The sequence below is a fragment of the Mchenga conophoros genome, linkage group LG10, assembly GCF_057382185.1.
Source record: "Mchenga conophoros isolate Kocher_MC1m ecotype Shallow Benthic linkage group LG10, M_conophoros_male_GT1.1, whole genome shotgun sequence".
NCBI lineage: Eukaryota > Metazoa > Chordata > Actinopteri > Cichliformes > Cichlidae > Mchenga > Mchenga conophoros.
Window position 1 is genome coordinate 33,028,681 of NC_140535.1, and position 26,014 is coordinate 33,054,694.

Sequence of the window (26,014 nt, forward strand, 5' to 3'; positions counted from 1 at the left end):
GATTTACAGAAACACAGTGTGTGTCTGTGTGTAGAAGGGTTAATGATATATAGATGGACTCCATCACAGTTTGTGCTCAGAGAAAATTCTGATAATTTTGGAGAGAGAAGATGAGCATTTTGCACAAATGTACAGCTTTCTGAAAACAGGAAAATCATCTCCTCCTAAATTTTGCTTCAACTCCTAAACCATTTGGTGCTACAGAGAAAATTCTGATGGTTTTTGAAAGGTGAGCTTTAATTTTACAGGCAAAATTAAGAAATACGTCCAAGCAGCCTGTACGATACAACAAAGACTTCTGTGATGTTCTTTTGAAGATGTTCATTGAAAACGAAATTTGACATGTCAGTGTGTATATCAAAGGTGTGCTAAGACGACCATTAGTATGAGTTTTTCTAAGGGAAGCTGTGTAGTGAGAGACCACCTTCACTACCTTCTGATGCACACACAGTTCTAAAAGCTTTTCATGATCATTTTAAATCACTTTCTTTTTTTAAGACTTCAGTCTCTAGAAGCGGCAGATATTTTATGCATCGGTTTTTACAGTTAGGACTAAATATGTAGAAACACCAGTGAAAACAGTGTTTGGTTATTTTGCTCCAAAATAAGGCTTTAAAAACTTTCCACACAGTCACCTCTGCCATCATCTCTTTTGGTGAATTCTCCACTGGGTTTAAACTCAGGGCTCTTGTTCAGTCCGGCTGGACATTTATGTTCTTATGCTTTCAAAGGTAATAGATATTACTCCATCCAGCCCAGTTCTTATCAATATACAGTAGATCCATCAATCTGTGATTGTAACTATTATAGAAATAATTTGACCTTGTCCGGCTTCAGAATTGGTGAGACTCCTTCAGGCACTTTTAAATGTGGAATCAAGCTGACTCAGGACTTTTTATTAAGTTTGTTTTTATTGTAGAAAAAAAACTGCAGAAATGCTGCTTTGAGTGTATCAGAAAACTCAAAGAAACATATCAGAGTGTGTAAAGTCTGCAGTTTGGAACCACGTGCTTTTTGAGGTGTCTGACTGAACACATCTGAGCATGCTTTGTGTGGATGCAGGTAAACAGTCAGTGTAGCAGCGGAGACATGAAGTCAGACCATCAGACGGGTCCCCAAACTGCCAGCAAATGAATCAGATGAGGAATCGCTGCGAGGCTTTCAGGACAGAGGGACTTGTCCCATATTTACGAAGCAGATCTTTAGCTTCTTGTAGGAGCGAGTCCGAGAAAGACATTGAAGATTTGCTGAGATGCAGAAGAACCAGACAGCATTCCACAACATCTGGGTGAGGGTACACCTGAAAGACAAAAACATTCATTCTGTAGCCCTGGGGATCAGTGTTTCATCCTAATAATATATTAAATTGCAAATATAATAATACATCTAAAAACTGAAGAGCATCTTACATCACAATAAAGAGTTCCTGTGACATGTGAAGAGAAATCTGCAACATAGTGAACTATTTGTGCAACTTAAACTCTTCATACTAAGCACTTCTTGCTGTTAAGATGTCAAACTGTCTGGTTGTGCTAATCAGAAATGGAAAAAAAACAAGGAGCATGATGGGATAGCCAGCAGGTACCCTGAGGGTAGAGCTGTGAGCAGAGAAACAGGTCAAAACTGACACATGAAACTGCTCCCCTCTCTCTCTGTGATCTCTCTCTGTAGGTGGGAGATCATAGAGGGAGCACAAAGGTCCTTGGTATATCTTACTACTTGACTGTCATGTTGAAATGACAAATACTGCACGCACAGAATCAACATTAACATCCTCTCTAAAAGGTTTACTTCCACGACTGCCTTCAGGATACTTTGGGAGAGACGACTCTCTCTTGTAAGCTTTGGTTATACCTTGAGTGTGTTTGGCAGCTCAGCCAGCTCTTTCTGATGCTTGGACATCTTCGAGGATAATGACAGCAGAGTCTCCGGGTCCTCAGAACTGGGGAGAAGAAACAGCCGCCTGATTCAGCAATCAAAGTTAATCACAAAGAAAATAAGACCACGAGATGGCTGAGACTGATGGGAATGAGGTTAGTTTTAGACATGGCCCTGCCAGATTTCAAAGAAAAAGTGATGCGCAGTAAAACTAGTTTTATAATCATGGCTATAGTGCTATGATCATGGGTCTGATAATCACATATAAACAATAAAAACATAAGAAGCTGGCACAAAGCTCTCACCCCTGCTCAGCCTCAGCAGAGTCCTGACTGTCTGAGGATTCCCTGGTGGTGGAAATCACTGCAGGGCTGTCATCCCGTTTCTCCCCAGAGTCGAGCTGCCCTCCCTGGGTCTGGCTGTGCTGCTGCACCATGGCGGCGAGCTGCTGCTGGATCTGTCTCACAGCTCTCTGTGTGGCCTGGCAGGCAGCGTGAGGCTCACACAGAAGGAGTGATGGATCTAAGCCCAGTTTATGAAAACTCCCACTCACAGGACGGTGGGTCTCTGCCGACTCCAACAGCCCTCCGTTTGACACCTCATCCTTCATTTCATCTTCAGGAGACGAGTCAGCCAACGACAGGGAGAGGCCGTTCTGGATCTCCTGGCTGCCTCCCGAGGTCCTCCACCAGCATTCATACAGGCGGTGGTAAAGGACAAAAGCCTGAAGACTGCTGGCAGCAGCTTTGGCTGCTTCTTCCGTGTGATGAAGCACTTTGGGATGTTTCCGAAAACTAACACTGACATCGCCTGACCAACAGAGAGAAAAGCAATTTTCAGGAAATGTATTCATTATTAATGCAGATTAACCTGTTTATTCCTTTTATTTATTTATTTACTTAAAAGCAGAAAAGAGTACAACATACAAACTGCTCACAGGGGCTCGTCTGATTGTTTCTCTGTATTCTTTCAGGGTCTTTTAACATTACAATATTTAAGTGCCCTGAGGTGACTGCTACGATTTAGTGCTATATAAATAAAATTGAACTGGGTGGCTTTGCAGTATCTGCAACAGCTACAGAGCAATGCAAAAGGCTACCACTGCTACATGCCCAGAAAGGCCGCTGAGCTCAGTGTGGTCACCCTGTTCACATATATACAGAGGCTCCTCCCTCTGCTACCACCAAAAATACAGTCTACTCCTGTGAGAGACACTGCAAGGTAAAGCTGCTAATGCCTGTCAAACACAGTTATTTTACATTGTCCTAACATTTAAATTCATGCATAAAAGTCTCATGAATCTAAGCTCAGATGTTACAACACTTATCACCACAAGGTGTCGCCAAAACGACTGCGACAGAACTTAAGAAATGCTCATCTTCTGGCTAAAATGTCAGTTTGCCCTTATTCTGTCTCAGTAGTGCAGCCACCACATTTAGGATTGATATGATGTACCCTGATGGACAGATGACTTCACTGTTCTGTTAATAGGACGTACCATCTGGGAACAGCAGCCTGCAGAGCTCTGCAGAGACACAGAAGTGTCCGGCCTCTCTCGGCCAAGCCACTGCGTGCCACAGCTCTGTCACCAGCTGATCATCATCAGCCAGTAACCAGCTGAGCACAGCACAGGTCAGGTGGAGGGATGAATGCAGCAGGACCTGCAGATGGAAAGGCACATGGACAAGATTTTAGTCTAAATTCATTAAAAGACTTCCTTTAGTTTTCTTTCAGTTCTCTGCTTCAAATATGCTTCTACGTCATATTTAAGCTGTTTTTTATATCTTCTGTTGTGCATGCTTCAGTTCTTCTATACATAATACATTTGTTTCCAGCCGTATCATCAATTATGTACCTAGTTTGTGTCTGTACCTGTCTGAGAGGACTGTTAGCAGTGGGCATTGGGCTCTCTGCAGACTTGAGCTCCTGCAGAAGAGCCCCGACGCTCTGATGTGAAACAGCAAACTGCTCCTCCCACACATCTCTCACTCGATCCATGATGCTAATGTGACGCTCACCCGGTGACGCCCACGGGTGACGGGAGGCGCAGGATGCTGCAGGACTAACTTCAGAGTCTCCCAGCATCTCAGAGAGCAGCTCAGCCACACAGAGATGCAGCCTGTGGACCTGCAGAGGGTTGGAACAGGTTTCACAGACTTTCAGTTCATCTTCTAAACCCAAATTCACACTCCGACTACTAACCAGGAGGCTGTCTTGCAAACTCAGAACCTCCTGTGCTCCGACCCAGTCTCTAGCGGCTGCCAGATCTTTGGCACATCTCAGCGACAGAGACTGAGCCAGAGAGGAGTCTCCTGAGATTCTTGCTAGACTGGCCGCGGTCCTCAGTGACAAGACGTCATTCTTCCTGGCGATGACCTTGGCGGCGTCAAAGCTGGCATCGGCAGCGAGGTAGCTGGGAGATGATGTCAAACCAATGAGAGAGGACCCATTTAACAATGTTTGCAAAGCAATTTAAATAATCATTAAGAGCAACTTTAAACTTTCTAAACACTTCTCACCACTTAGCTGCTGCAGAAAAATGCCCATCTTTCTCCAGCACTGCAGCCCAACACGTGTACAGCTCCTTCAGGAGAGGTTCGTCTGCTGGCAGCCGGGCTTTAACCAGCGCTATGGCCTCCCTGATAATAACAAATGAACAAAACATATCACCAGAATATGTAGCAAACAAACCTGGAACAGAACTTTTTTATTTAGAGGAACAAAACAAAGCAACAGTAAATAAAGCAAACCTGTAAAGCTTGTGGGAGCGCAGCAAGTCGACTGCCTCGTAGAGTTTGTTGATGGACAGCAGGTGGGACGCCGCTTTCAGGTACTGCTCCTGCAGACACAGCTGCTTGACGAAGGCCTCCACTGTCCGGCTCCACACCACGAACCCAGCTGGAGGAGCAAATAAAACACTTCCCATTACACCAAAAGCAGAGAAAGTGGATCAAGAGCTGAGTAAAGAAACCGAGCCGTTTATATTTTTAGCAAATATCGACCCCATTTGTTGACATGGCCATAAGATGACATTTACCCTGTCAGCAGCTGATATTTATCCCTTGGCTTACATACATTTTGCACTGACTAAATGTTCAAAAACGAACCCTTCAGCTGATCCAGAAAGCTGCAGCGAGTGCGTTAACAGGGACAACAAAGAGAAAGCATATTTCCCCCCCACACTGGCTTCTCTTCCTCCCTCTGGAAGTCACAATCAAATTTATGTCAAATCAAATGCTTCTCCTCACATACAAAATCTTATAATCAAACCGTGTCATATGTAAAAGACCTCATAGTACCGTACGATCCTAACAGAACACTTCGCTCTCAGACTACGGGTTTACTTGTGGTTCCCAGAGTATTTAAAAGTAGAATGGGAGGCAGAGCCTTCAGCTTTCAGGCCCCTCGTCTGTGAAACCAGCTCCCAGCTGGGATTCAGGAGACAGACACCATCTCTACTTTTAAAATTAGGCTTAAAAACTTTCCTTTTTAATATAGTATACAGTTAGGGCTGGATCAGGTGACCCAGAATTCTCATTTAGTTATGCTGCAATAGGGTCTAGGCTGCTGGGGGCATCCCATAATGCACTGTTTATTCTGCACTCACCCTTTTCACTCACTCTGTGTTTATACCCCGCTCTGCTTTTAATCTTTAGTTATTATTATATTTCTCTCCCGCTAAAAGGGAGTTTTTCCTTCCTATTGCCACCAAGTTCTTGCTCATAAAGAGTTATTGGATTGTTGGGTTTGCCCTGTATTACTGTATTATACTACATCGCCTTGAGGTGACTATTGTTGTGAACTGGCGCTATATAAATAAAACAGACTTAAAATGAATTTTTTTCTTAGTTTCTTCAGAAAAATAAAAACAAAAGAAAAATAAGACTGAAATAAATATTAGCATCAGTTGTATAACTGAGACTACATACGAGTCACTGAGCCTTCAGTAGGAAGGAGGAACCAGGGAACAACTACCAGAGTCAAGAAAGCAAACAAACGATGGTGGGAATGAAGAATGAAGACTTTCCTCAGAGTCTAAAATAAGAAAATTACTCCCCCCCCCCCCAAATAAATAAATAAATAAATAAATAAAACACAGCACAGAGAGGGCCCAGCTGCAGGTGGCATGAAGAGGACACTCTCCATTTTTAACATTTTTCTTTTAGTGGGCTTCTGTTGATCAAAGTCACTGACACTGTGGAAGTGGTCACAGTTGAAAAGAATAGAGAAGTTTAAAAAATATATAAATGAACAAACATAAAATAATAAAATATGTTAGTCCTTTTGTTACGACGTTATGGGTCCCAGATATAGTATAAACACTTTGATGATACACCTGAGGACCAATACATTTTTTTCTCTGCCTACATCTGTGCCAGTGTCACACACTCTGCAAAGGCTCAGTCTCAGGTTAAGTCAATATTCTTGCATTTACCCATGGGAGCGATGGAGAGCAGGTGGTCGTTCAGCTCTCCTTTCTCTGTGGCGAGCTGCAGCGCCCCCTCCAGGTCGCCACTCCACAGCCGCAGGTACACTACGGAGTCGAAGTGACCCGCCTCCACGTGGCCCTCCTCTGAAGGGCAACATCAACGTCACAACGGATGAGTCATCCAACACATCATGTAAAAGAACTCCTCTCCATTTAAAGCTTGTTCCGAGAGCTGAACACGCATTCACCACTTTAACTTTAAAGACTCAGACGAAAAACTAAAGCGTACCTTCTGCATCAAACATGCGGTACAGAGCCTGTCTGTCAGCAAACAGGCCCAGATGGATATGATCTCCCTGGCCTGGGACACAGCCTGTGGGAGGTGCTGGAATATAAATGCACACGCTCATTGAACAGTCCAGATGATATTTGCTTATCAGCTTCATTTTGCTTTCATGCAAGCAGAAAAAAAAAGGTTAAAAGGGTTACATTTTTAAATAAAACGTTATTAAAAGTATAGTCTTTACAGTAATCACTGTCTAAAACGATAAACTGCATGGTGGTCTTACTGTTGTCGTGTCTGACAGAAGCCAGAGTGATGCAGTCCTGCAGCAGCTCGTCTTTGGGCCGGTGGTCCATGGATGTACTGAGAGGCAACATGGAGCGAGGCTTTTTCTTCTTCAGCCCAGTTAAGTCTTAAGATAGACACACGCACGGTTACATACAGAAATGTGCCAAACACCCGTTTCAAAAGGACATCTGTGCATACCTGGCTTGTCTTTACTCTTTACAGCAGCCGAGGATTTTCTCTGCATCTCAAATGTGGCTGAAAGACAGAAAATATTTGGAGCTTCAACGCAAAAGTAGCAGAAAATCTTGAAATGGCAACTGCTGTTTTCTGAACTGCTACCTGGTGAAGGTGCTGGGCTGCTTGTTGAGCTGGCTTCATCTTCGTCATCTTCACCTGACACCCCTTGTCCCGTCACTGCCCTCTCTCCGATTGTCACCGGCGCTCCATTGACCTCTGGCTGTGCAGCTCCCTCAGCCCCCGATGGCCCAGCCTTCTTGTTCTTCTTCTTCTGCTTCGTATTGGCCTTCATCTTCTCTTTCAGGTCGACCATCTTTTTCCCTGAAAGCATATGCGTGTCACGGCCTGCTGGTCAGACAGAAAGGCCGTTTTGTGCTGGTTACGGTTCTGGCGTTACCTTTAGGCGGCTTTGTGAACTCTTGTTTGGAGACGCTCCACTCCTGCAAGGTGAAGTCCTTCCCTCCAGTCCAGATCACATCTGGATCCACAGGGGACCAGTCCACACACAGCAGATAACCAACGTGTCCTCTGTAGTTAGAGACAGCTGCTTCCTCCAGAACATCCCACACCTAAAGAACAAGAATATTCAACAATAAAACCCAAAGATGTGTCGACATGCTGAGAGCAACATAAAAACACGTCTACCAACTGAAAAGCCAACGTGTTGAGGTAGAGATTCTTATGCATCTACCACCATCATTTACAGGTTTACACCCATCCACTGACCTGCGCTGTGCCATCATATGAGACAGTGACGAGCCGAGCGTTGTGATGCGGACTCCAGGCCATGCTGGTGATTTTAGCCGTATGGCCACACAACCTCCGATAGGGCTCCGTCAGCACCACGGGGCTTTCTGGAGGATTTTCTGCACAACAAACAAAACACTGATGTAAATACAACCACAGCCATCAAAGCCTTAAATATGTCGTTTACCTTTTTACTCGCTCTTTACTGACAGTTTAGATTCTTCCAAATTGACATAATGAGGATTGCAGTACAGTTCGGTTGACATACTACATGTTAAAGAGGACTCACCTATAACAGAGCGGAGATCGTGCACGTAAACGATGGCGTTGCTGGAGCCCGAGGCCAGGAGGCAGTGCAGCTCAAGTGCAGAGCTGTGGTCGTGATGCCACTGTAACGTGTTAATGATCTTGTGGTGCTGCTGGATGCTGCACAGCAACTTCAGACTGGGAGCCTGATATACGTCGATACACCTGCAGCACAGAGCAGCTGGTCAGCTGGTCGCAAAAAGCACAAAAACACTTCAAGCAGAAATGAAAAGCAACTGTAGTCCCGAGACGACAAGCAAACAAAGAAGGCAGTACGGGATGCAATGTATGAGATTACAGAAGAAATATCTGACTTTGTTCACCAACCAGCTACCAGCTGTGCTTTTCATCTATTGGCAGGTTGTGTACAGTGGGTTTACCAGCTGTTGATATGCTTTTTTAGACATCAGCTACTTCAACGTAGCCAAGATATCTGCAAAAAATTACATTTTTACAGCTGAATATTGACCATTATTAGTTACATTACAGCTATTGAAAAAATGCTAAAGTGCATCTCCTGACTTCAGGAGTGCCCTCCTGAATTTTTATTATCTTAAACACACCATCCATACATTCTAACACCTACAGAAAACACATTTTATGACCTCATCCTTTGGACTTTTTAATGACCTGTGAGAACTTTGTGCAGAGTTATGCAATAACTCTGTAGGTTCATGAATCCAGTTGCTTGTGAAGACGTATGATGAGCCACAAAGTGAAACAAACAAGCTGCAAGCCATTTTCTATTGCATCTAATAAATCAAATGTGGTTTGTTTTGAACCTGGCTGGTTCAGGAAGTGTAGACATCTACATGTGTCAGTGTGGCACCCAATCATAATCCCTGAGAGCGACCTAGATAAGAGGGGGCAACAGTTCAAACAGAACAAAATTCATTATTCTGTAGCCTCGAGTCCAGACACTGTCAGCAGACAGTTGGACCCTCAGAGGACTCCCGCCGGCTGCTGATGGTGTGTTACAAGATGGGTCACGCCAGACCGTTCACTCACCCATCCTCGTTGCCGATGGCAACAACTTTCCCATCTGGCTTCCAGCTGAGGTCGGTGTGTGGAGACAGCTTGTGCTGTTGGGAAGCAAATTTTACCTTTGTAACTTATTCAAATCTCCTTTATTTACATTCAGCAGCAGACATGAAACAAACTGTTGCAGGCACGAAGGACCTGCAGAGTGAACTTGTGCTGTCAGCTTTCTTAGTGTGTCAGGTTTTATTTTGCCTGACATGTTGTTGGTTCACTGAGGGCTTAATGAAATCTCTGCACAGATAAAAGTCCTGCTAACAGACTACAAAGCAACAAAAACACGTCTCTATACATGTGACTGCTTTACTGTCCATCTTACCAACTGCACACAAAGCTCTCTTTGCTTGGTGCTGGAAGTGAGATGATGGTGAGGAGGGTGTCAGGCTGGGTTATTTGTGCCTTTATCTGCAATGTAGCCTATAACAGAGGCTTTTATTTCTAGAGTCCTGTTTGATAACTGATCTTATTTCAGTACAAAGTTAGGTTGTTGGGAATTACATCAGGAATCAGTGACCACCAAAGTGATTAGCAATAGATTGCTGAAGATTTGCTTTATTATATTTTAATCTCAGCAGCACTTATTCACCATCCTCTCGAAACATGAAAAAAAAAAAGAAAAAAGAAAGAAAGAGGGAAATTCTAGTTTTAAATCATCCTGATTTATCATCCTGATTTAAAACTAGAGGTTAAATTAACGGCGCTTTTGCAGAAAGGCTAGTTTTTGTTTCACAGGGCGTCCACGTTTGTCAGTGAAGGATTTCATCGTATTGGGAGCACACGACAAAGAGTGGAGGAGAGAGAGGTGAGCAATGTTGTGCATATAAAAACAGATTAAACAAGTTTGTAGAACCAGGAATGTGCTACGATCCTGCAATTAGCTCTAAGTGTGTCCAGTGTTAACCAGTGTTACAAGCTAGCATTATCTCAGGGAGGTGGCGAATGAGATGAGCCCTCATGTGCATAATATTTCCAGAATATTTTAATTTAATTAATAAAATATTGGTATTTGTCATCCCTGGATCCATACAATATCACCACATAATCCTATATCAATTTTTTTACCCCACCCCTTACAAATATGATCCGTTCATGTGCGTGACAGTGGTTTCCACCACTGCATTATGGGTAACTACGTGTTAAAGAAAGAATCGTTAGGATCAAAAAGGATCAGTGAGTAATACTTCTGAGTTATTTATCTGAGGATAAAGGGACTGCATAATTACATCATCATCATCACATCAAAGCCCCTCCCACCTTGATGTCGTTAGTATCTCTGATGAGCTTGTCGATGTCCGACGCCTCTCCGTTCAGCTTGTATGGATCGTGCTGGAGTATGACGCCCTCGCCGGCACAGCTGTACAGACTAAAGGAAGGTTTTCCTCCTGCTGTCCCTGAACGCCACACAGAACATAAAACTCAGTGTCTTCATGACGGAGGTCTACTGTGGACAAACTGTGGGTTTCAAGTGTTTTTTGATAGCGTTTACCGCTACATAACAGTGTGTTAAAGCCAATTACTTAAAGACATTTTACTGCATTACAGTAAATACTTTTAGTTTTTAACTAGAACTTAAATGATTAGTTAATTGGACACCTCATTAATTCGAGCAAATCGTAAATTTGTAATGGCATCTTTAACTTGAAATGACTTCATGACTGCAATCTTCACACAGGAGAGCCGAACTTAAACATTTTAAGGACCACAAGTCTCAAAGATATAAATGAATTAAAGACTTGGTTACTATAACTACCCATTCAATATATACACAGGCATTATTATAGGTAATATAGATAAGATAGACTAATCTGTGAACACCAGGTATGTAGAAGCCTTAATGTAAAGAGCAAAGGAAGCATGGCGGCTGACAGCCCTGAGAAGCAGCTGGTCCTGATCTACTCTGCACACCTATTGTAAGTCATCCTGACAATTTGAACCAATCACAAGTCCACGAATGGAGCTGAACTGGTGCCAATGCTGTGGGTAAACTAATTAGCAGCTACTTTTGTTTGTTTAGGAGCCATCAGCAGAATTTTTGGCAGTGCAACAATTACATTTATGGCTTTGAAGCCCAGTGACTGATACGCTAATCAAAATGTCATCTGCTGACAGCTGGTAAAATTAACTTCCTACGTCTTGATTTCCCCACATGCGGCTCAAGAGGAAGGAGGTGAGGAGTAAGTGTTTTCTCAGCTCACTCAATTACAGGGTCGATTACGAAAAGGCGTGCAGAGATGGTCGGGCTTTTTCGCTGACTCTCTGCTTATTTGGTGTCCCACTGCCAGGCTTTTTGCTGGGTCAGAGCGTTCAGAGCAAACAACAGCAGTTGCTAAGAGTTCATTAAGAACTTACCAAATGACATTGGGGGGACCGGGGGCCCCCAGGCCAACGTGTACACCGTTTTTCTGTGATAGGAGCTCGATATCTGAGGAGGCCTGGGAGGAGATGAAGCAGAACAAACGCTCGGTTAGGGATGTGTGATGTGTATAGCTGCAGGAAAACAGGCCTCAAGGGAGTATAAGAAGAAACCACAAGACTCGCACCAGAAAACAAGCAAAAGATAGACTTTGAAAAGTTTTCTGAAAGTCACAAAGTCAAACTCCAACTGAAATCACAACAGTTCTGACGTTTTGCATAAAAATAAATAAATAAGAAAGCAATTTTCTTACAAATTATTTAAAGTTCTGTTTGTTTCTTCAAGTTGATTTATTCTGCATTTCCTTTTTTTTCTGTCAAATGCTGGTATAATACTGGTGGATGAAAGTTAGCAACACCACAGATTCAAATAATGAGATCACCACAAACCTCTTTCACATTCATTTTTACAGGTGCTTTTTTCTAAGCATAGCATTCATGCACTTGCTCTTGGAGAGATGCATCACAGGAAACGTTTGGAGTTCGGCTTTTTGCCCGCAGACACTCTGAGATGCAGGTCGGAGGAGCCAGACTGACCTTCGGATCAGCAGACAACCTGCTGTACCTCCTGAACTACAGCTGCCACATTTTAAATAGGTGTTTTACTTATGCTTTGGGTCTTTTGGTTGATGGGATTTCACTGTATGGTCATTTCAGACACTGGTAAAACCCTGTAATCCACTAAATGATGCCCCAAAGATTGGTACCAGTGCCAAAATCAAAACACTTCTGAAATTACTTCTTAGGAGTATAAGCTCTTTAATATGTGCAAATTTGATTAACAATTAGGCAAGTCTGATGCAGTTTGTAGATCACAGTATCAGTTTTATTTTGTTTTGCTTTCAAAGGAAAGGCTTGAAGTTTGTTTTGGGAATCTCGGAAAAGGGAAGGGGAGGTGGTGTTCCATACAAGCCCTCAGTTCCGGTTGTGGAAGCCAGACGAGGGGCAGCCAATTAAAAGAAAGTGAGATACATAATGATGTTTTGAAAAGGGAATCAAGCAAAGATCATATTTTACAAATGAACATAAATGATCCTCTGTGGAAAAACACAGCATGGATCACCAAAGTTTAACACATACGCTTCTTCATAAACAATGAAAGTGTTTTGAATACCACCGACACACACTGATATATGCTTCTGTACGTGCTGTCACCGATCGTCTATCAAGGCAACAGCATGAAACAAGCACAAGCAATAAACACAATAAGCATGGGGCGGGGTCAGACAGCTAATCTTAGAGAAATGAACCTTACTTGTTGGAGAAGACGTCATAGATACCAACTTTCCCATCATCTGTTCCAAAAGACAAAGATCCCTCTTTTGTCGGATGCCACGCCAGCTACAACAAATGAAACCCTTTTTTTATGCACTTCATCTTTTGTGTCAGCGAACAGCAACAAGCTTGTAATAATTTAGCCACTATCATGATGGAAGCTTGAAGAACAAAATAAAATTTAAAGGCTGCTTAAAGCCGATAACATAAGTCTGACTTTAATGTCCTCTCAAAGTCTCATCAGCAGCTCCGCTGGATCATTTTTTAAAGCAGACACTCGGACAGCCGACAAATTGTTTTTTCATCCGAGAAGTTGTTTCTTTACTGATCTGAGATCTCATCCTTTAACGTCTTTCAGAAAACTTCCTCACACACACAGACTTTAAAGTGAAGTAAACCATTTATATTCTTCCTGGGTATAAACTGATCATGTCTCTTATTGTCCCTAATAGTTAACCATAAATCAGCTGTGCTTTGCAAAAAGAAACTCCTTACCGCTGTGACTTTGGACTTGATCCCCTGCCAGAAGGACCTGACGTCGTACTTGTTCTGAGTGGTCAGCGTGTTCCACACCCGGATCATGTTGTCACCGACACCGAGCGCCAGACATCCAGTACCCACGGGGGAGAAGGTCAGGGCGTAGACGAAACCGCCCAGGGTGGGCAGAGTCCAGCAGCACTCCAGAGAGGCCAGGTCCCAGCACTTAACCTGGAAGAATGAACCAGCTTTCAATGAACTTCCCTCTTTAAAGGCAGTTTAATAATAAATGACAGAAATCCTTATTTGCTTTCATGCAAAATTCCCACTTTAAAAAACAGGCCAGATGAACGCTGGAACACAGCAGTGCACTCATGGCTAAAAAAGCTTCTTCGAGTGAATCTTAACTAGTGCTGGGAGATTAATCAGACCGTGGTGTCAGACGGTTGTTGCCTTTGGCTTTCGTTCTCCCTCTGGCCACCAAGGAGGTCTCCTGATTCGCGTGAGCCCACTGCCAATTGGGTTTTGTTGCTCGATTACTTTCCACAGAGGAGGATACGGGCTGGCAGCAACAGCTGTCCTCGCAAGAGCTTTACAGTTAAAAAACACCCACTGGCCTGTACTGAATTCCATACTGGCACAGGCCATGTACTGTAAGTTCAAAGGTCACTCACCTCTCTGTCCATGGAGGTGCTGATGAGCAGCTCTCTGCCATCCTGCAGGTGAACCGAACTCATGTTAAAGACGATCCTGCTGTGGTTCTGACCCTCTGAGGATGTGCCGAACAGGGTCCACCTCTGCTTCCCTGTCTTGGTTAAATCCCACATGACCAACTCACCACTGGGGAGACACCAAATTAAGCCTATCAACTCAATTATCAGCCAAGCTCTTGGATACAGCTAATGAAGAAGCCCAAAAAAAGGAAACTAAATCCAGCATTGACAAAGCACTTTACCGTTTTACATTTTAATGGGTCTGTTTTATGTTCTATTTTGCTTTGTTCCTGACATTTTGCCAAGAGACTTTCGACAAACACACCTCCAGACAATATCCTGAAAATTAGAGACCAAATAAAAAGGTCTAAAAAGCAATTACAAGTGATTTTGCTCCCAATTGTTACAATCCTGAAATAACAATCTTCAATTTCTGCTGCTTGCAGCTACATCACAGTTTCATTGAAACAGAGAGAAAAAAAAGTCTGTATTTTTTATACTGAAGGAAAAAATATTAAAGCAGGCAAGTTATGTAAATGTTAAAGTGATGAGGAAAAATTCAAAGCGGGCCACAGTTTTACAATCACTTCTTGTCGTGATCATTTTGTTACTCAGTCAACAACCAAAAAAATCTTCTTTAAACCGTTTGACTGACTGCACACACACTGTACCTGAAGCAACTGGACACGAGCTGCGTCGGCCGTCCCTTCGGCCAATGAACGCTGAGCCAGAGACGCTCTTTCACCCCGGGGTCGACTGCGGTGCCTCTCCTCTTCAGGTAGGGCAGCTTCAGAGTCATGACACCTGCAAGGTGAAGGTGAAGATGCTAAAAGGATTACGTCTTACACCAGGTATGATCTAATCACCTGCGGTAAACCTTTGTCATATCATGGAGTTATCAAAAAAAAAAAAAAAAAAAAGCTTTTTATGCTGCGTGTGGGGAGGGAAATAAAATCTAACACGAGCTTCAGAGGTGATCAGAATTTGTATACACTGTGCTTTTTTTCCTAAACTCTAACCCTCGTGTTTAAGTGAAATTTTAAACACTCATAGTGAATGAAACATTTTCTTCTTCAAGGCTGATTTCTGCAGCATCAATTAAAAAATAAATCTTAAAAATGAACATGAATCCACCTTTTCCCTTGGCTGTACTCCAGAGCCTTACAGTCTGGTCTTTGCTCCCAGATGCGAGATAGCAGCCACCTCCTCCAGACACTCCATTGGTTGCTATTACATGAGAGGAAAAATAAAAGTCTCATATACTTGTGTTGAATTGGCTTCTTCGTGCACAACGAACATATTTTAAAAAGAAAAATAAAGAGGATAATTTAAATACTGCCCAAATCACAACAGCGGTTGCCTCAGGGTGCTTTATATTGTAAGCTAAAGACCCGACAATAATACAAAGAAACACAACATTACCTTCACCGTCTTCAGGTCTGGTGTAGAGGGCATCTTCATGGGCCAAAGGTGACCACGCCAGCGCGTGGATCTCATCGTCGTGTCCACGGAGACGGTGAATCACCTCGCCTTTCTTACTCACATCAATCAGCACGATCATCCCATCTTTGTACCTACAGCAGCATTGTCACAGTTACCGACATCATGTTCACTGAATTTAAATTTTGATTCATTTATAATCAAGACTTCAAATGATCATTAAAACATGTTTATTGAGATTTTTGTCTGTTACCTACAGCTTTGTGAAAGACTTTAAAAGAACTGTAATCTAGATGCTCGACTGGTTAAAAATCTTTCTTCAGACATTTTTTTCCTCAAACAAACCTGAGCTCAGAAAGTTGCCCTTCACACGAGTAAAATTTAAAGCGAGTTCTCTCTTTTATGGATAAAAACTACTTTGAAACACTTAGTAGTAGACCCACTTCACTCACTTTATAATGTTAATGTAACCTTTGACAGTCAGTTTGGTAAAATGCAGAAAAACTACCCTCGTTCATGCAAAGTGCTTTAATGTTCATGATCCAGCAGACTAATCTGTCCAGCGGTCGTCTTTCTTGGTATCCTTACCCAACAGCCACATAGTTCCAGGTATGAGGAGAGCAGGTGAGGCAGAAGATGGTTCTGGGCTCAGGGAAGAAGCTGGTCGTGTCACCCGTGTGGTACCAGTGACAGACCACCACGCCTTTCTCATCCCCGGACACCACCAGGTTTTTATCCACAGGGGACCAGTGCAGCGCTGATACGGAGCTCTGTGGACAAAAAGAGACCCGAGTGAGTGCGTGTCACAAGTTCTTCTTAGTCAGGTGTGTGCTGACGGGCAGTGAGCTGCTTCCAAAGACATTTATAGCAAATACTAAACACCAGATACTATTATCTAAATGTAAAACCCTTTGTTAACATTTTGGCATGATGAATCAATATACTAATGTTTTTTTATGCGTTTCATGATTTGTCAAATAAATATCCTTTCTGGGTTTAAACATCTTCCCAATGATATTTAACCAACATGTCATTACATGCAGTTTATTATTCAGATGAATCCACAGACAAAATACTGCTTTAAGGCATCTGCTCAAGCAAAGAATGGAAAATAAATATGCAATGCCCTCAGTAACCTTGACGACTGTTTTAAAAATGCCCTCGAGAGAGAATCACAGAGCTGCTGCAGACGATGTTTTTGCTGCGCATCCCACTGAGTCCTGTCGAGCTCTGATGCTTAACTTTCTTTCTCCAGACCTGGTCAGGGGTCCAGTCTCATCAAGGAGATTGGACCATTTCATATAAATGTGAAAAAAACAACGTGAGACGGCACAACACACATACAAGCTGCTTCCAAGTTGGTGTAGAGCACACAACATCCTGTAGGGGGCGCAAGCACGACACAAAACCTCTTTCTGTGTTAGTGGACACAGGACAGGACACTCACCTGATGAGCTGTGTGCTCCCTAATAAGAGTCTTGCTGCTGGAGTCCCAGAAACGGACACTGCCATCGCTGGAGGAGCTGACACAGATGTGACTCTGCCCTGCATGCTGGCAAAACGAGAAGCCGGACACCAAGTCCTTATGGCCCACGAGCTCACCTGAAAAAACACACAGAAAAGGACACTGATTTCACTGCGACTGGAGGATTAATCTGTTTAATTTCAATTATGATTTTAGCTTCCAACAGTTATAAACCCAAGACAAACTGGAGAAAATATACTAATAATTATTACTTTTTTGCTTTCAGCTTCTAACTTAATCTATAATAGTAAATAATGAGGTTTTACTAGATACAAACTTTACATTAGAAATGTATAAAATAGAGTACAGCTACTAAAGCTCTGAACTTGATGCCCTCTGTGCCCCCTTTAGACTCACCCCTGCATGCTAAAAGTATCACTGCTAGAAAGAGAGCACAGACTTGTGCTGGATTTAAAGTGCCAATCTAAATAAACAGTCCATCTGCATACACGTGCCTTTATTTTTGGCTTCTTCTTAATTTAGTTGTGCAGGCACTTTCGTAAATCAGTGGTGAGTGGGAGAAGTGGAAAAGATTGATTTAAGTGATCCAAATAGATGATTTGATGAAGGACTTTTACTGGTATTTCAATAAGAAAATAAAATATACAATAGGTCTATTTTAGTGAGGGCTTTGTGGTGAAAAACAGCCAGTATTCTGAGCCTGCCTGACCACCCTGTGTCCTTCATCATCCTGCCCACCCTCATTTAACAACAACAAAAGGTGAGGCAACAATGAGACAAACTCAAAACAGGAGTGGTTGTACAAGTGGAGGCCAATTACATTTTTCCCGCTTCATCTTTTTTGACTGTTTTGGGGTTTGTTTTTTTTTACTAGCATTGCATTTGGCTGGGGTCAGTGTCAGTAGAAAACAGTGGACCCTATAGAACCTGGGCAAGTACTCCAACTTCTCCAGGATGGCACATCACTAAGTTTCACTGCCAGGAGGTTTGTAGTGTCTCCCAGCACAGTCTCAAGAACGTGGAGGAGATTATAGGACACACAAAGATACTGTAGGAGAGCTGGACACAATGCTCGGCCTCTTGTGGTAAGAGTATACAGGCAGTTCCTGGAGAATGAAGAAACCACACTGACTGGCCCGCACCTAAATCCAATAAAACACATTTTTGCCATTGTGTTTTCTTCAACCTGACGCCACCTGGGTGTACAGACTAGCACCAGGACAAGCTCCTGGTACAGATCACAGAAAAGATCCCAAAGGATATCCATCGTCTCATTAGGAGCATGCCCTGACATTCTCAGAAATTAATACAAGCACATGAGGGCCATACAAACTACCACAATCGATTAGCCTGTCACTACATTTTTTCACACTGACTTTTGTGGTGTTTTTGGTAAGTTCATCATTTTTATTTCCATCGAATGTTGTAAAATCCTTTCATTGGTTACTGCAGCCCATCAAAGCCCGAGATCCTCTAATCTCTCCGATTTGGTCAGGCAGATACGTTGTACCTGAGTTTAACGCGGTGTTTCTGGCTGCGGGGACTAAAACATGAATGCCACGATCAAGTCTGTGCTATGTGTGGTGTCCAGCGGTGACTGCTCACTCACCTGCCACTCTGCACGAAGATACAGACACATCTATCAAGTAGATGATGTTTTTGGCCCCGACGCCCAGCAAACCGCTGCTGCTGACATCACTGCAGCGCGAGCAGTACCAGTTGGGAGAGGCGGGAAGCGACCGTTCCCGCATGACGCCCTGGATACTTTAAAAATATTTTTTTTTCTTTAATAAAGTCCTAGAAACCTAATCCAAACTTCTCACATGTTACCTGCACTATCGTAGCTACAACACTTATGACCGTACACACAGCGTGGTGTCGTAAATCCTACCGGTGCTTACGACGGAAGCCTAGCTGGGACAATCTAAAATCCCAGGTTGTCGAGTTAAAAGCAATAATTTCCAAAATTTATTTTGAACAAAAACAAAAGCTATTTATTAATTTCCCTTTTAACACGACATTTAAATGACGATAAATAACTAAAGTAAAGGAATTACATGCGTTGTGAAAACGCAATAGACTCATATTGACACTGCCATAAAGCGAAGGCATGAATGTCGTAAAAAACCAACATGGCGGCTGCAATGACAGGACGTGGTGAGAGAAATGCAGATATATTAGCCAATAGTTGACCGTTTCGTTGTATTTATAATAAACCTCGTCTACAGTTTAAGTAAAGTGATGTCTTCTCGTTTTCAGGTGTCTCTTTTATTAGGAGTATACCTTCGGTGTTACTCTCACGGTAAGTGCATCAATACGAGTGGCAGGTTAGCTGTACCGCTAACGCTCTCTGCAGAAGGACAAATCCAGCTCAGATTGGCTTTTTATGTTACCCAGACCTGCATCATTAGAGTGGGAATTCCGGGTATCAATTGAAGACAGTGTAGGAAGTTATCTTAATTTTACAGCCGCTATTTCTTCAAGTTTAGGTAACCAAGAAACTCAGCATAGTTAGTCTTGGGAGAAAAAGAAGGCTATTGGATTTCTTTAGGTTTGTAAAGACGTTTCATCTCTCATCCAAGATGTTGCTTCAGTTTATAAAAAAAAAAAAAAAAAAAAAAGAAAAGAAATGATGTATAGTCCCGCTTATTTAATTTTCTAGGTGGGTTTATATCCTTTGAAGGTAGTCCTGAGGGTCGTTGATCTATTTTTGATCACCCATCATGAGACCATGACTATTATGTGAACACTGGCATCACTGAAAGAGTGACCTTCATGCTTTTGGTGCACATGTACAGTTGGGTCTTGTCCTGTTGTGAACCGACTGTTGGGTTTCTCCTGTGTGCAGATCTGAGCACTCCTTGCTGTACTGCATGCACTATGTGGCTTAGCTTGTGTGACAGTTGAGATAAACCAGTTTTTGTCTCAGAGAAAGTCACAAATATTTTCTACAAATAGGACATCCCAGTGCTCTTCAGAACCAGCAACACCCTTACTATTTACTCCCCAGTCAACTCTAGCGTGCAATATAATGCAGTTAATGTGGAACAGGGTCATTAAACTGAAATGTCTGATTTATAGGATATGGAAAACAAATCTTAATAACCTTTAAACCTTTAATTAGCGTATTGAATTTATATGTTCAAAAATGTCAGCTTAATGATTTGAAAAAAAAAATGTTTTTGTACATTTGCTTACAGACTGCATGTGCTGACTTATTATTAATAATAATAATAATAATAATAATAATAATAATAATAATAATGATGCAACAAATAAGGATCTTTTATTAGGATTCATTATGACGTATTATTTTCAGTCAGGTTTGTTGTAATTGTGATTGTATGATATTTGTGCCACAATTTATTTGCTTAACAGTTAAAATATTTGTTGGAAATTTGATGGATGTAAAATTATTAACAAGCTGAATATGGCAAACACACAGCAACACCATCGAGTTCAGCTAAAACCTTCATATGAAATTATGAAACAACAAAGAAGAATTCTGATGAATGAAGAGACTCTGTTCTTCTCACGAGCAATTCCTTATAGAACTGTAGGAAATTCTTACAGTGTAACACCAGTGACACAACTCCAGGGGTCCGTTACTTTCTCCTGATATTTTCTAATATTTTATATTTTATGTTGTTATGTTTATTGTATATTTGATAGTCATAGATAAATTATTGCATTTTTTTTTTGGAATTCCATAGTGGTAACCCCCCCCCCCCCCCCCAACATGGTTCAGCTTCAGGGTTAAAGCAGCACCTCAGTTTCTTCTGTCCTGGCAGCAGCACATGGTAGCATCTCATCTCAAGTTTAGTGGACAGTCTTTTCGGGTCGCCGGGATCTGGTGAGATCCTATTGGCTCAGATCTGCAGCATTTGATGTATATGTCCCGTTGGGTGCACCTCCCTATCTTGGGAATGATTCTCTCTATTGAAGTTTTTCCTGGGTGGAAGTTTGAAGTTCTTTAATCATCTGAGTTGGTAGAGGCATTGATGGGCTTTCTTTACCAGTGGGGTGTCTAGGATGATGTGGGGTGGCTGTAGCTCAGGTGGCAGAGCAGGTCAGCCACTAATCAGAAGGTCGGTGGTTCGATCCCAGGCTGCATCCTGGCTGCATGCCAAATGTCCTTGGGCAAGATACTAACCCCGTGTTTGCCTACTGGTGGTGGTCAGAGGGCCCGGTGGCGCCTGTGTCCGGCAGCCTCGCCTCTGTCAGTGCGCCCCAGGGCAGCTGTGGCTACAATGTAGCTTGCTATCGCCAGTGTGTGAATGTGTGTGTGAATGGGTGAATGACTGAATGTAGTGTAAAGCGCTTTGGGGTCCTATGGACTAGAAAAGCGCTATACAAATGCAGGCCATTTACCATTTACCATGTAAACATCAAGGTATTTGAAGTTATCCAGTTATCCACCAGGGCTCCTTTAATGCTTAGAGGGTAGAAACTTTTCTGCTGTTTCATGTTAATGTCCACTGGGGCTGGGCCATATCATACCGTTCACGGTAATACCGGTGTAATGTTGGGCAACGATAAGAAAATGAAATATTGCGATAGAATATGGGTAAAATGCGCATGCGCAGTGCCTTTGTTTTCATACACGCATGGCGGCGACAGAGAATGAGAAGGGCGAAAGTGGATCGTTGAATGAAACGGATGAACCAGTTTGTAAAAATGCTGCAACTTCAGTGGTGTGGAACTGGTTTAGCTTTCGTCCGTCAGACACACAACAAAGCACTATTTTTGGTAGAGCATGCTAGCGGGCCGTTGTCGTTACAGTGTTTTTTGGAAAATACGGCACACTTACAATCAATCCTTTGATTTTTCTGAAAATCAACAGTGCCCTGTATAATCCCGTGTGCCTTATGTATGAATTCTGGTTGTGTTTACTGACCTCGAAACTATTTTATGTACACGGTGCTCGAAAATCTGTCAAATATTTAGTACGACTTTGCTAAGCTACAAAGCTGAACCGCTTGATGGATTGTCGGAGCATTACGGCTATCGTAGTCAGGAGCCTGGCGGAGTGATACGTACTGTGCTTCAACATAATGTTACTGTATTGTGTGTGTATAACCTCTTTTTAAGTTTTGTGCATATTATACATGGTTATGCTGAGGATATGTCGGCCAGTTTCCACTGGAAATGCCTTTTGGTTAAACTGTGAGCGAGGAATTTGCATTTGCACTGTTAAATTTTTATATAACTTTGATGCACATAAAAAAAAGCTGCTAGTTTAAGTAAAAATACATTGATGGGTTTGTTTTTTGGGGGTTTTTTGCACTAATAAAGTTGTTGAGTTGTAAAGTATTTTCAGATGTATATCGTGATAAATATTTTTGGTTATATCACCCTGCTCTAATGTCCACTATCATCTCATTGGTCTTACCGGCATTAATCTTGAGATTGTTCTCCTTACAGCAGTCAACAGGTGGTTAATCTCATCCTGGCAGTCAGATTTGTCATTCTTTGACATCAGATCTGCGCATATTTTAGAGGGTCCAGAGTGGCAGCCAGGGAAGAAGTGATGGAAGTTATGATCAGTTTCTCAGCACCTTTCATGACCACAGACATCAGTGCTATGGGGCAAAAGTCATTTAAGCAGCTGGGCTGGGGTTTCTTAGGAACAGGGACTATTATTGTCTTTCTGAAGCATGTCGGAATAATGCACTTAGACGGGGAGAGGTTAAAAAATTACTGTGAAGGCTAATGAACTGCAGGCTATTTTATTAAAAAAAAAAAAATCCATTCTTAAGCCTCCCATAATTGTCTGACTGGGATTTGATCTGAGTGAAGTTGAGTGCAGTTACCAAAGGGAAGGAAGGGGGGGAGAAAAGTAAATAGCATACATAGGTTTAATAAAAGAAAACCCCAAAGCACCAAAGACAGGATCCATCTCTTACCGGCTCAATAGTGGAAACAATATTAACAACACCAGAAAGTCTTTATTACAAAGCATCACTTTCCAGTTCCTCCAGGGGAGTAAGTGATAAGTGGAGTGTTCCTTCCCCCTCTCCTATCCTCCTCATCTCTCTTCCTGGGGAGAATGATGTCAGGACTACCCTGCTTGGCCTGCTGCCACAATGACTTGACTTTAAATAAGTGGAAAATAACAGATGGACAGATGTGGTGTACACCTGCCTCACACTACTGGACTGAACCCACCTCAGAAACATTTTCTCCACGTTCCCAGGTTACAGATTCTAGGTGGCTCCCAGCAGATCTCATGTCTCCACACCAGCGCATCCCTGGAATCCAAAACCTGGGAGAGGAGGAACCTAAAAGTGTATCCACCTCAGCTGCCTGATGAGCCTCGCAGACCAGCAGTGAGTCTTTCTGCCAGTGTGTGATGCAGAGTGAAAAGATGTCCTGAACAGGAGCTGATAGAAGTCTTTTCTTCCCACAGGAGATTCACCACAGTAGGAGGCAGATTAAGTACAGCAAAGACAAAATGTGGTATTTGGCCAAAATGGTAAGACATACTATATATTCAAATCATTCAACAGCTCCATCCTGATCTGTAGTGTACAGCCATAAGTAATGACGTGAACTTAGAGTTAGCATCATATTTTAAAGTTGTCATCTGATCAGAAATGCTCAAGGAGCTATTTCAGCTTCTTTATTTAAAACACTGTAATTTTGAAAAATCACTTTTCTTGTGTCATGATCATCATATATTCAGTTTGTTCTTCATACTTCACATTAGTCCAAGACAATTGGATTCTTTTAAATATGTTCTATCTCAAAACGCTAGACTGTGTATGTGCACACATTCCACTGTGTTTGTGGCACATGTTCTCATAGACTTGCTCTGGTTTGTAGGCTTAAGCTCAATGCCAGAGTTAAAAAGCAGTCCAGCATCTTGCCGTCCTAACAGCTGTTCAGAAACTTTGATTTGATTATTTAGTCCAGCCTCTTTTTAATTTTTTTTCCCAGATCAGAGGGATGAGCATCGATGAGGCCATTGCACAGCTGGAGTTTAATGACAAGAAAGGAGCAAAAATAATGAAAGAGGTTTGGAGCTGCATGGTCACCCTTTTAACTGGTTGTTACCGTGTGTTTGTGTGCACACAATCTCAGAGTGAAGATTAATCAAATTCCTGTTGGATTAAAGCGTTCCTGGTTTCACTGCTTATGCTACAGATGTTTGAGCTGTGTTCACACACCATTCTAACATCATCCTTTATGAGCTTGAAGTTTATGAATAAATGTTTGCCTGTGTGTTTCAGGTCCTTCTTGAAGCTCAGGAGATGGCAGTGAAGAATCACAATGTAGAGTACAAATCCAACCTGTTTGTAGGTGAGTGTGAACATCTGCACATTAGTACCAGAGCAAAGGTAGATGGTCTGCTGTGTAAATGCAGTGTGCTAACCTCTATGAGGCTCTTGTGTCTTAACATTAAGTTGTCAAGAATAAAAACATGCACTAAATATGCATGCTTTTAAGTTAAAGATGCAATATTGTTTAAATATTTTATTATTATTTTTGGGACATTTTTCAAAGATTTTTTTTTTTTTTTTCTGAAACTACTTGAAAATGTCAAATCAATTCACACACTCTCACCAAAGGCAAGAAGATGCCTTTAAAAGTGAGCAAATGACCTTTAGTAATGGAAAGCAGGTAGCTTGTTGCCTTGTTTAAGATGAGATGCTGTGCAGAGTAATTCATGTGGAGTTGCAAACATTATTACAGAGAAGCCTGAAGTCCACCGGCACAGCCTTCATTACTTTGGCCTGTTTTCGTCGTGGGGCACTCTTCCAAATTAAAACTTATCCCTTCTCTTTCTCTTCCTCCAAATCTTTTGCCCTCTTTCAACTTCACTCTGTTCCCATCCTTTCTTTGCTCCTGCAGCCGAGTCGTATTCTGGCAAAGGGAAGTACCTGAAACGGATCCGTTACCACGGCAGGGGTATGTTTGGCATAATGGACAAAGTTTATTGCCACTACTTCGTCAAGCTTGTGGAGGGCGCACCACCCAAAATTGAGAAGAAGACTAGCTTTGACCAGGCCAAAGAGTACGTCCAGTCCCTGAAGAACCGAACCATCATCCACAGTCTGTAGAGCAGACATCTGACACCATTTCAATCTCACTGTAACCATTTTTATGTGTATGTATCATTTTTTTCTGTAAATAAATACATGAGAATTTCTGAGCCTTATTTTTACAACAATATTTTTTATGAAAAATACAATTAGCGTGCAGAAATAAGAAAAGACTTAAATTATTTATTTTTTATTATGTTTCATAATCTGCCTAAAGTAATCAAGTGTATTATCAGGAAAAACAAGCTTTTATTTTGTAGAAAGAAAGGGCTGAATTTATACAAGTGTGTATTATATAACTGAAGGGGAGTACATTTCAGTTCCTGCCATTACACATTAAGAATTCCCACTTCTTCAACATCTGCTTATAAAGTCAAAGAGTTCAGTGAAATGTGGGCTGATACAGTCTGAAGTTTCAATATAACATCAAACATATTGATGATATATTCCAGTAGGGTTTAAATTACTAAAATACCTGATTAACCCCAAATATTTTATGTAAATAAAAGTATTTTTGTGTCTCGTTCTTATGACAAATATGCATCCCAAATAATATTTTAATGTATATTCTGTATTAAAATGCTAATTCAAATCAACATCAGTTTGAGGGCTAGTACCAACTCCAGTGCTCGTATTGGTTTCGGCTGTAACTGTGCTGAGCTGAACACGCATTTCAAACTAAGTTTTGTGCGTTTTTGATTGACCTTCTTTTCGTCCACACCTGCAACCTCATAATAAATAAAAACTCTGTTTTAGAATTAAAGGTTTGCTGCTGGGAGACATACAAATGCAGTTTTGCAGGATGCCACAATAACATTTAAAAACAAAATATCAGAAGCTTGTCAGCGATGCACATATGATCATTTCTATAGAATTATTTTCTATTATTTTATAGAAATTGCCTTTCAGTGTGGGGTTTGCATGTTGTCTCTGGTCCTGAGTGGGTTCTCTTTGAGAAAT

General features: G+C 42.0%; 2 protein-coding genes across 3 annotated transcripts; one reads left to right on the plus strand and one right to left on the minus strand.

Moving 5' to 3' along the window:
* Nucleotides 1–257: 257 nt before the first annotated feature.
* Nucleotides 258–18,926, minus strand: gemin5 (gem (nuclear organelle) associated protein 5). 2 transcript variants are annotated; one of them, XM_085289861.1, is made up of 28 exons: nucleotides 18,619–18,925; nucleotides 16,971–17,125; nucleotides 16,112–16,293; nucleotides 15,506–15,657; nucleotides 15,218–15,310; nucleotides 14,755–14,887; nucleotides 14,045–14,210; nucleotides 13,389–13,601; nucleotides 12,874–12,959; nucleotides 11,556–11,638; nucleotides 10,461–10,597; nucleotides 9,177–9,250; nucleotides 8,152–8,333; nucleotides 7,842–7,981; nucleotides 7,513–7,684; nucleotides 7,218–7,436; nucleotides 7,077–7,133; nucleotides 6,877–7,002; nucleotides 6,597–6,692; nucleotides 6,314–6,451; nucleotides 4,629–4,776; nucleotides 4,398–4,517; nucleotides 4,081–4,291; nucleotides 3,751–4,005; nucleotides 3,377–3,539; nucleotides 2,184–2,688; nucleotides 1,855–1,942; nucleotides 259–1,300 (listed from the first exon to the last, which is right to left on the minus strand). In XM_085289861.1, exons 1-28 carry the CDS (start codon nucleotides 18,758–18,760, stop codon nucleotides 1,136–1,138), a joined length of 4,401 nt encoding a protein of 1,466 aa, XP_085145987.1. In that variant the 5' UTR covers nucleotides 18,761–18,925; the 3' UTR covers nucleotides 259–1,135. The 2 variants fall into 2 exon arrangements, with proteins under 2 accessions (XP_085145986.1, XP_085145987.1); XM_085289860.1 differs by having other exon boundaries at nucleotides 258–1,300; nucleotides 3,751–4,291; nucleotides 18,619–18,926.
* A 130-nt stretch (nucleotides 18,927–19,056) lies between these two features.
* On the plus strand, nucleotides 19,057–25,164 carry mrpl22 (mitochondrial ribosomal protein L22). The gene is made up of 7 exons (XM_085289866.1): nucleotides 19,057–19,166; nucleotides 19,269–19,311; nucleotides 23,206–23,338; nucleotides 23,419–23,484; nucleotides 23,949–24,026; nucleotides 24,242–24,311; nucleotides 24,864–25,164. Exons 1-7 carry the CDS (start codon nucleotides 19,142–19,144, stop codon nucleotides 25,070–25,072), a joined length of 624 nt encoding a protein of 207 aa, XP_085145992.1. The 5' UTR covers nucleotides 19,057–19,141; the 3' UTR covers nucleotides 25,073–25,164.
* The last annotated feature ends 850 nt before the right edge of the window (nucleotides 25,165–26,014 follow it).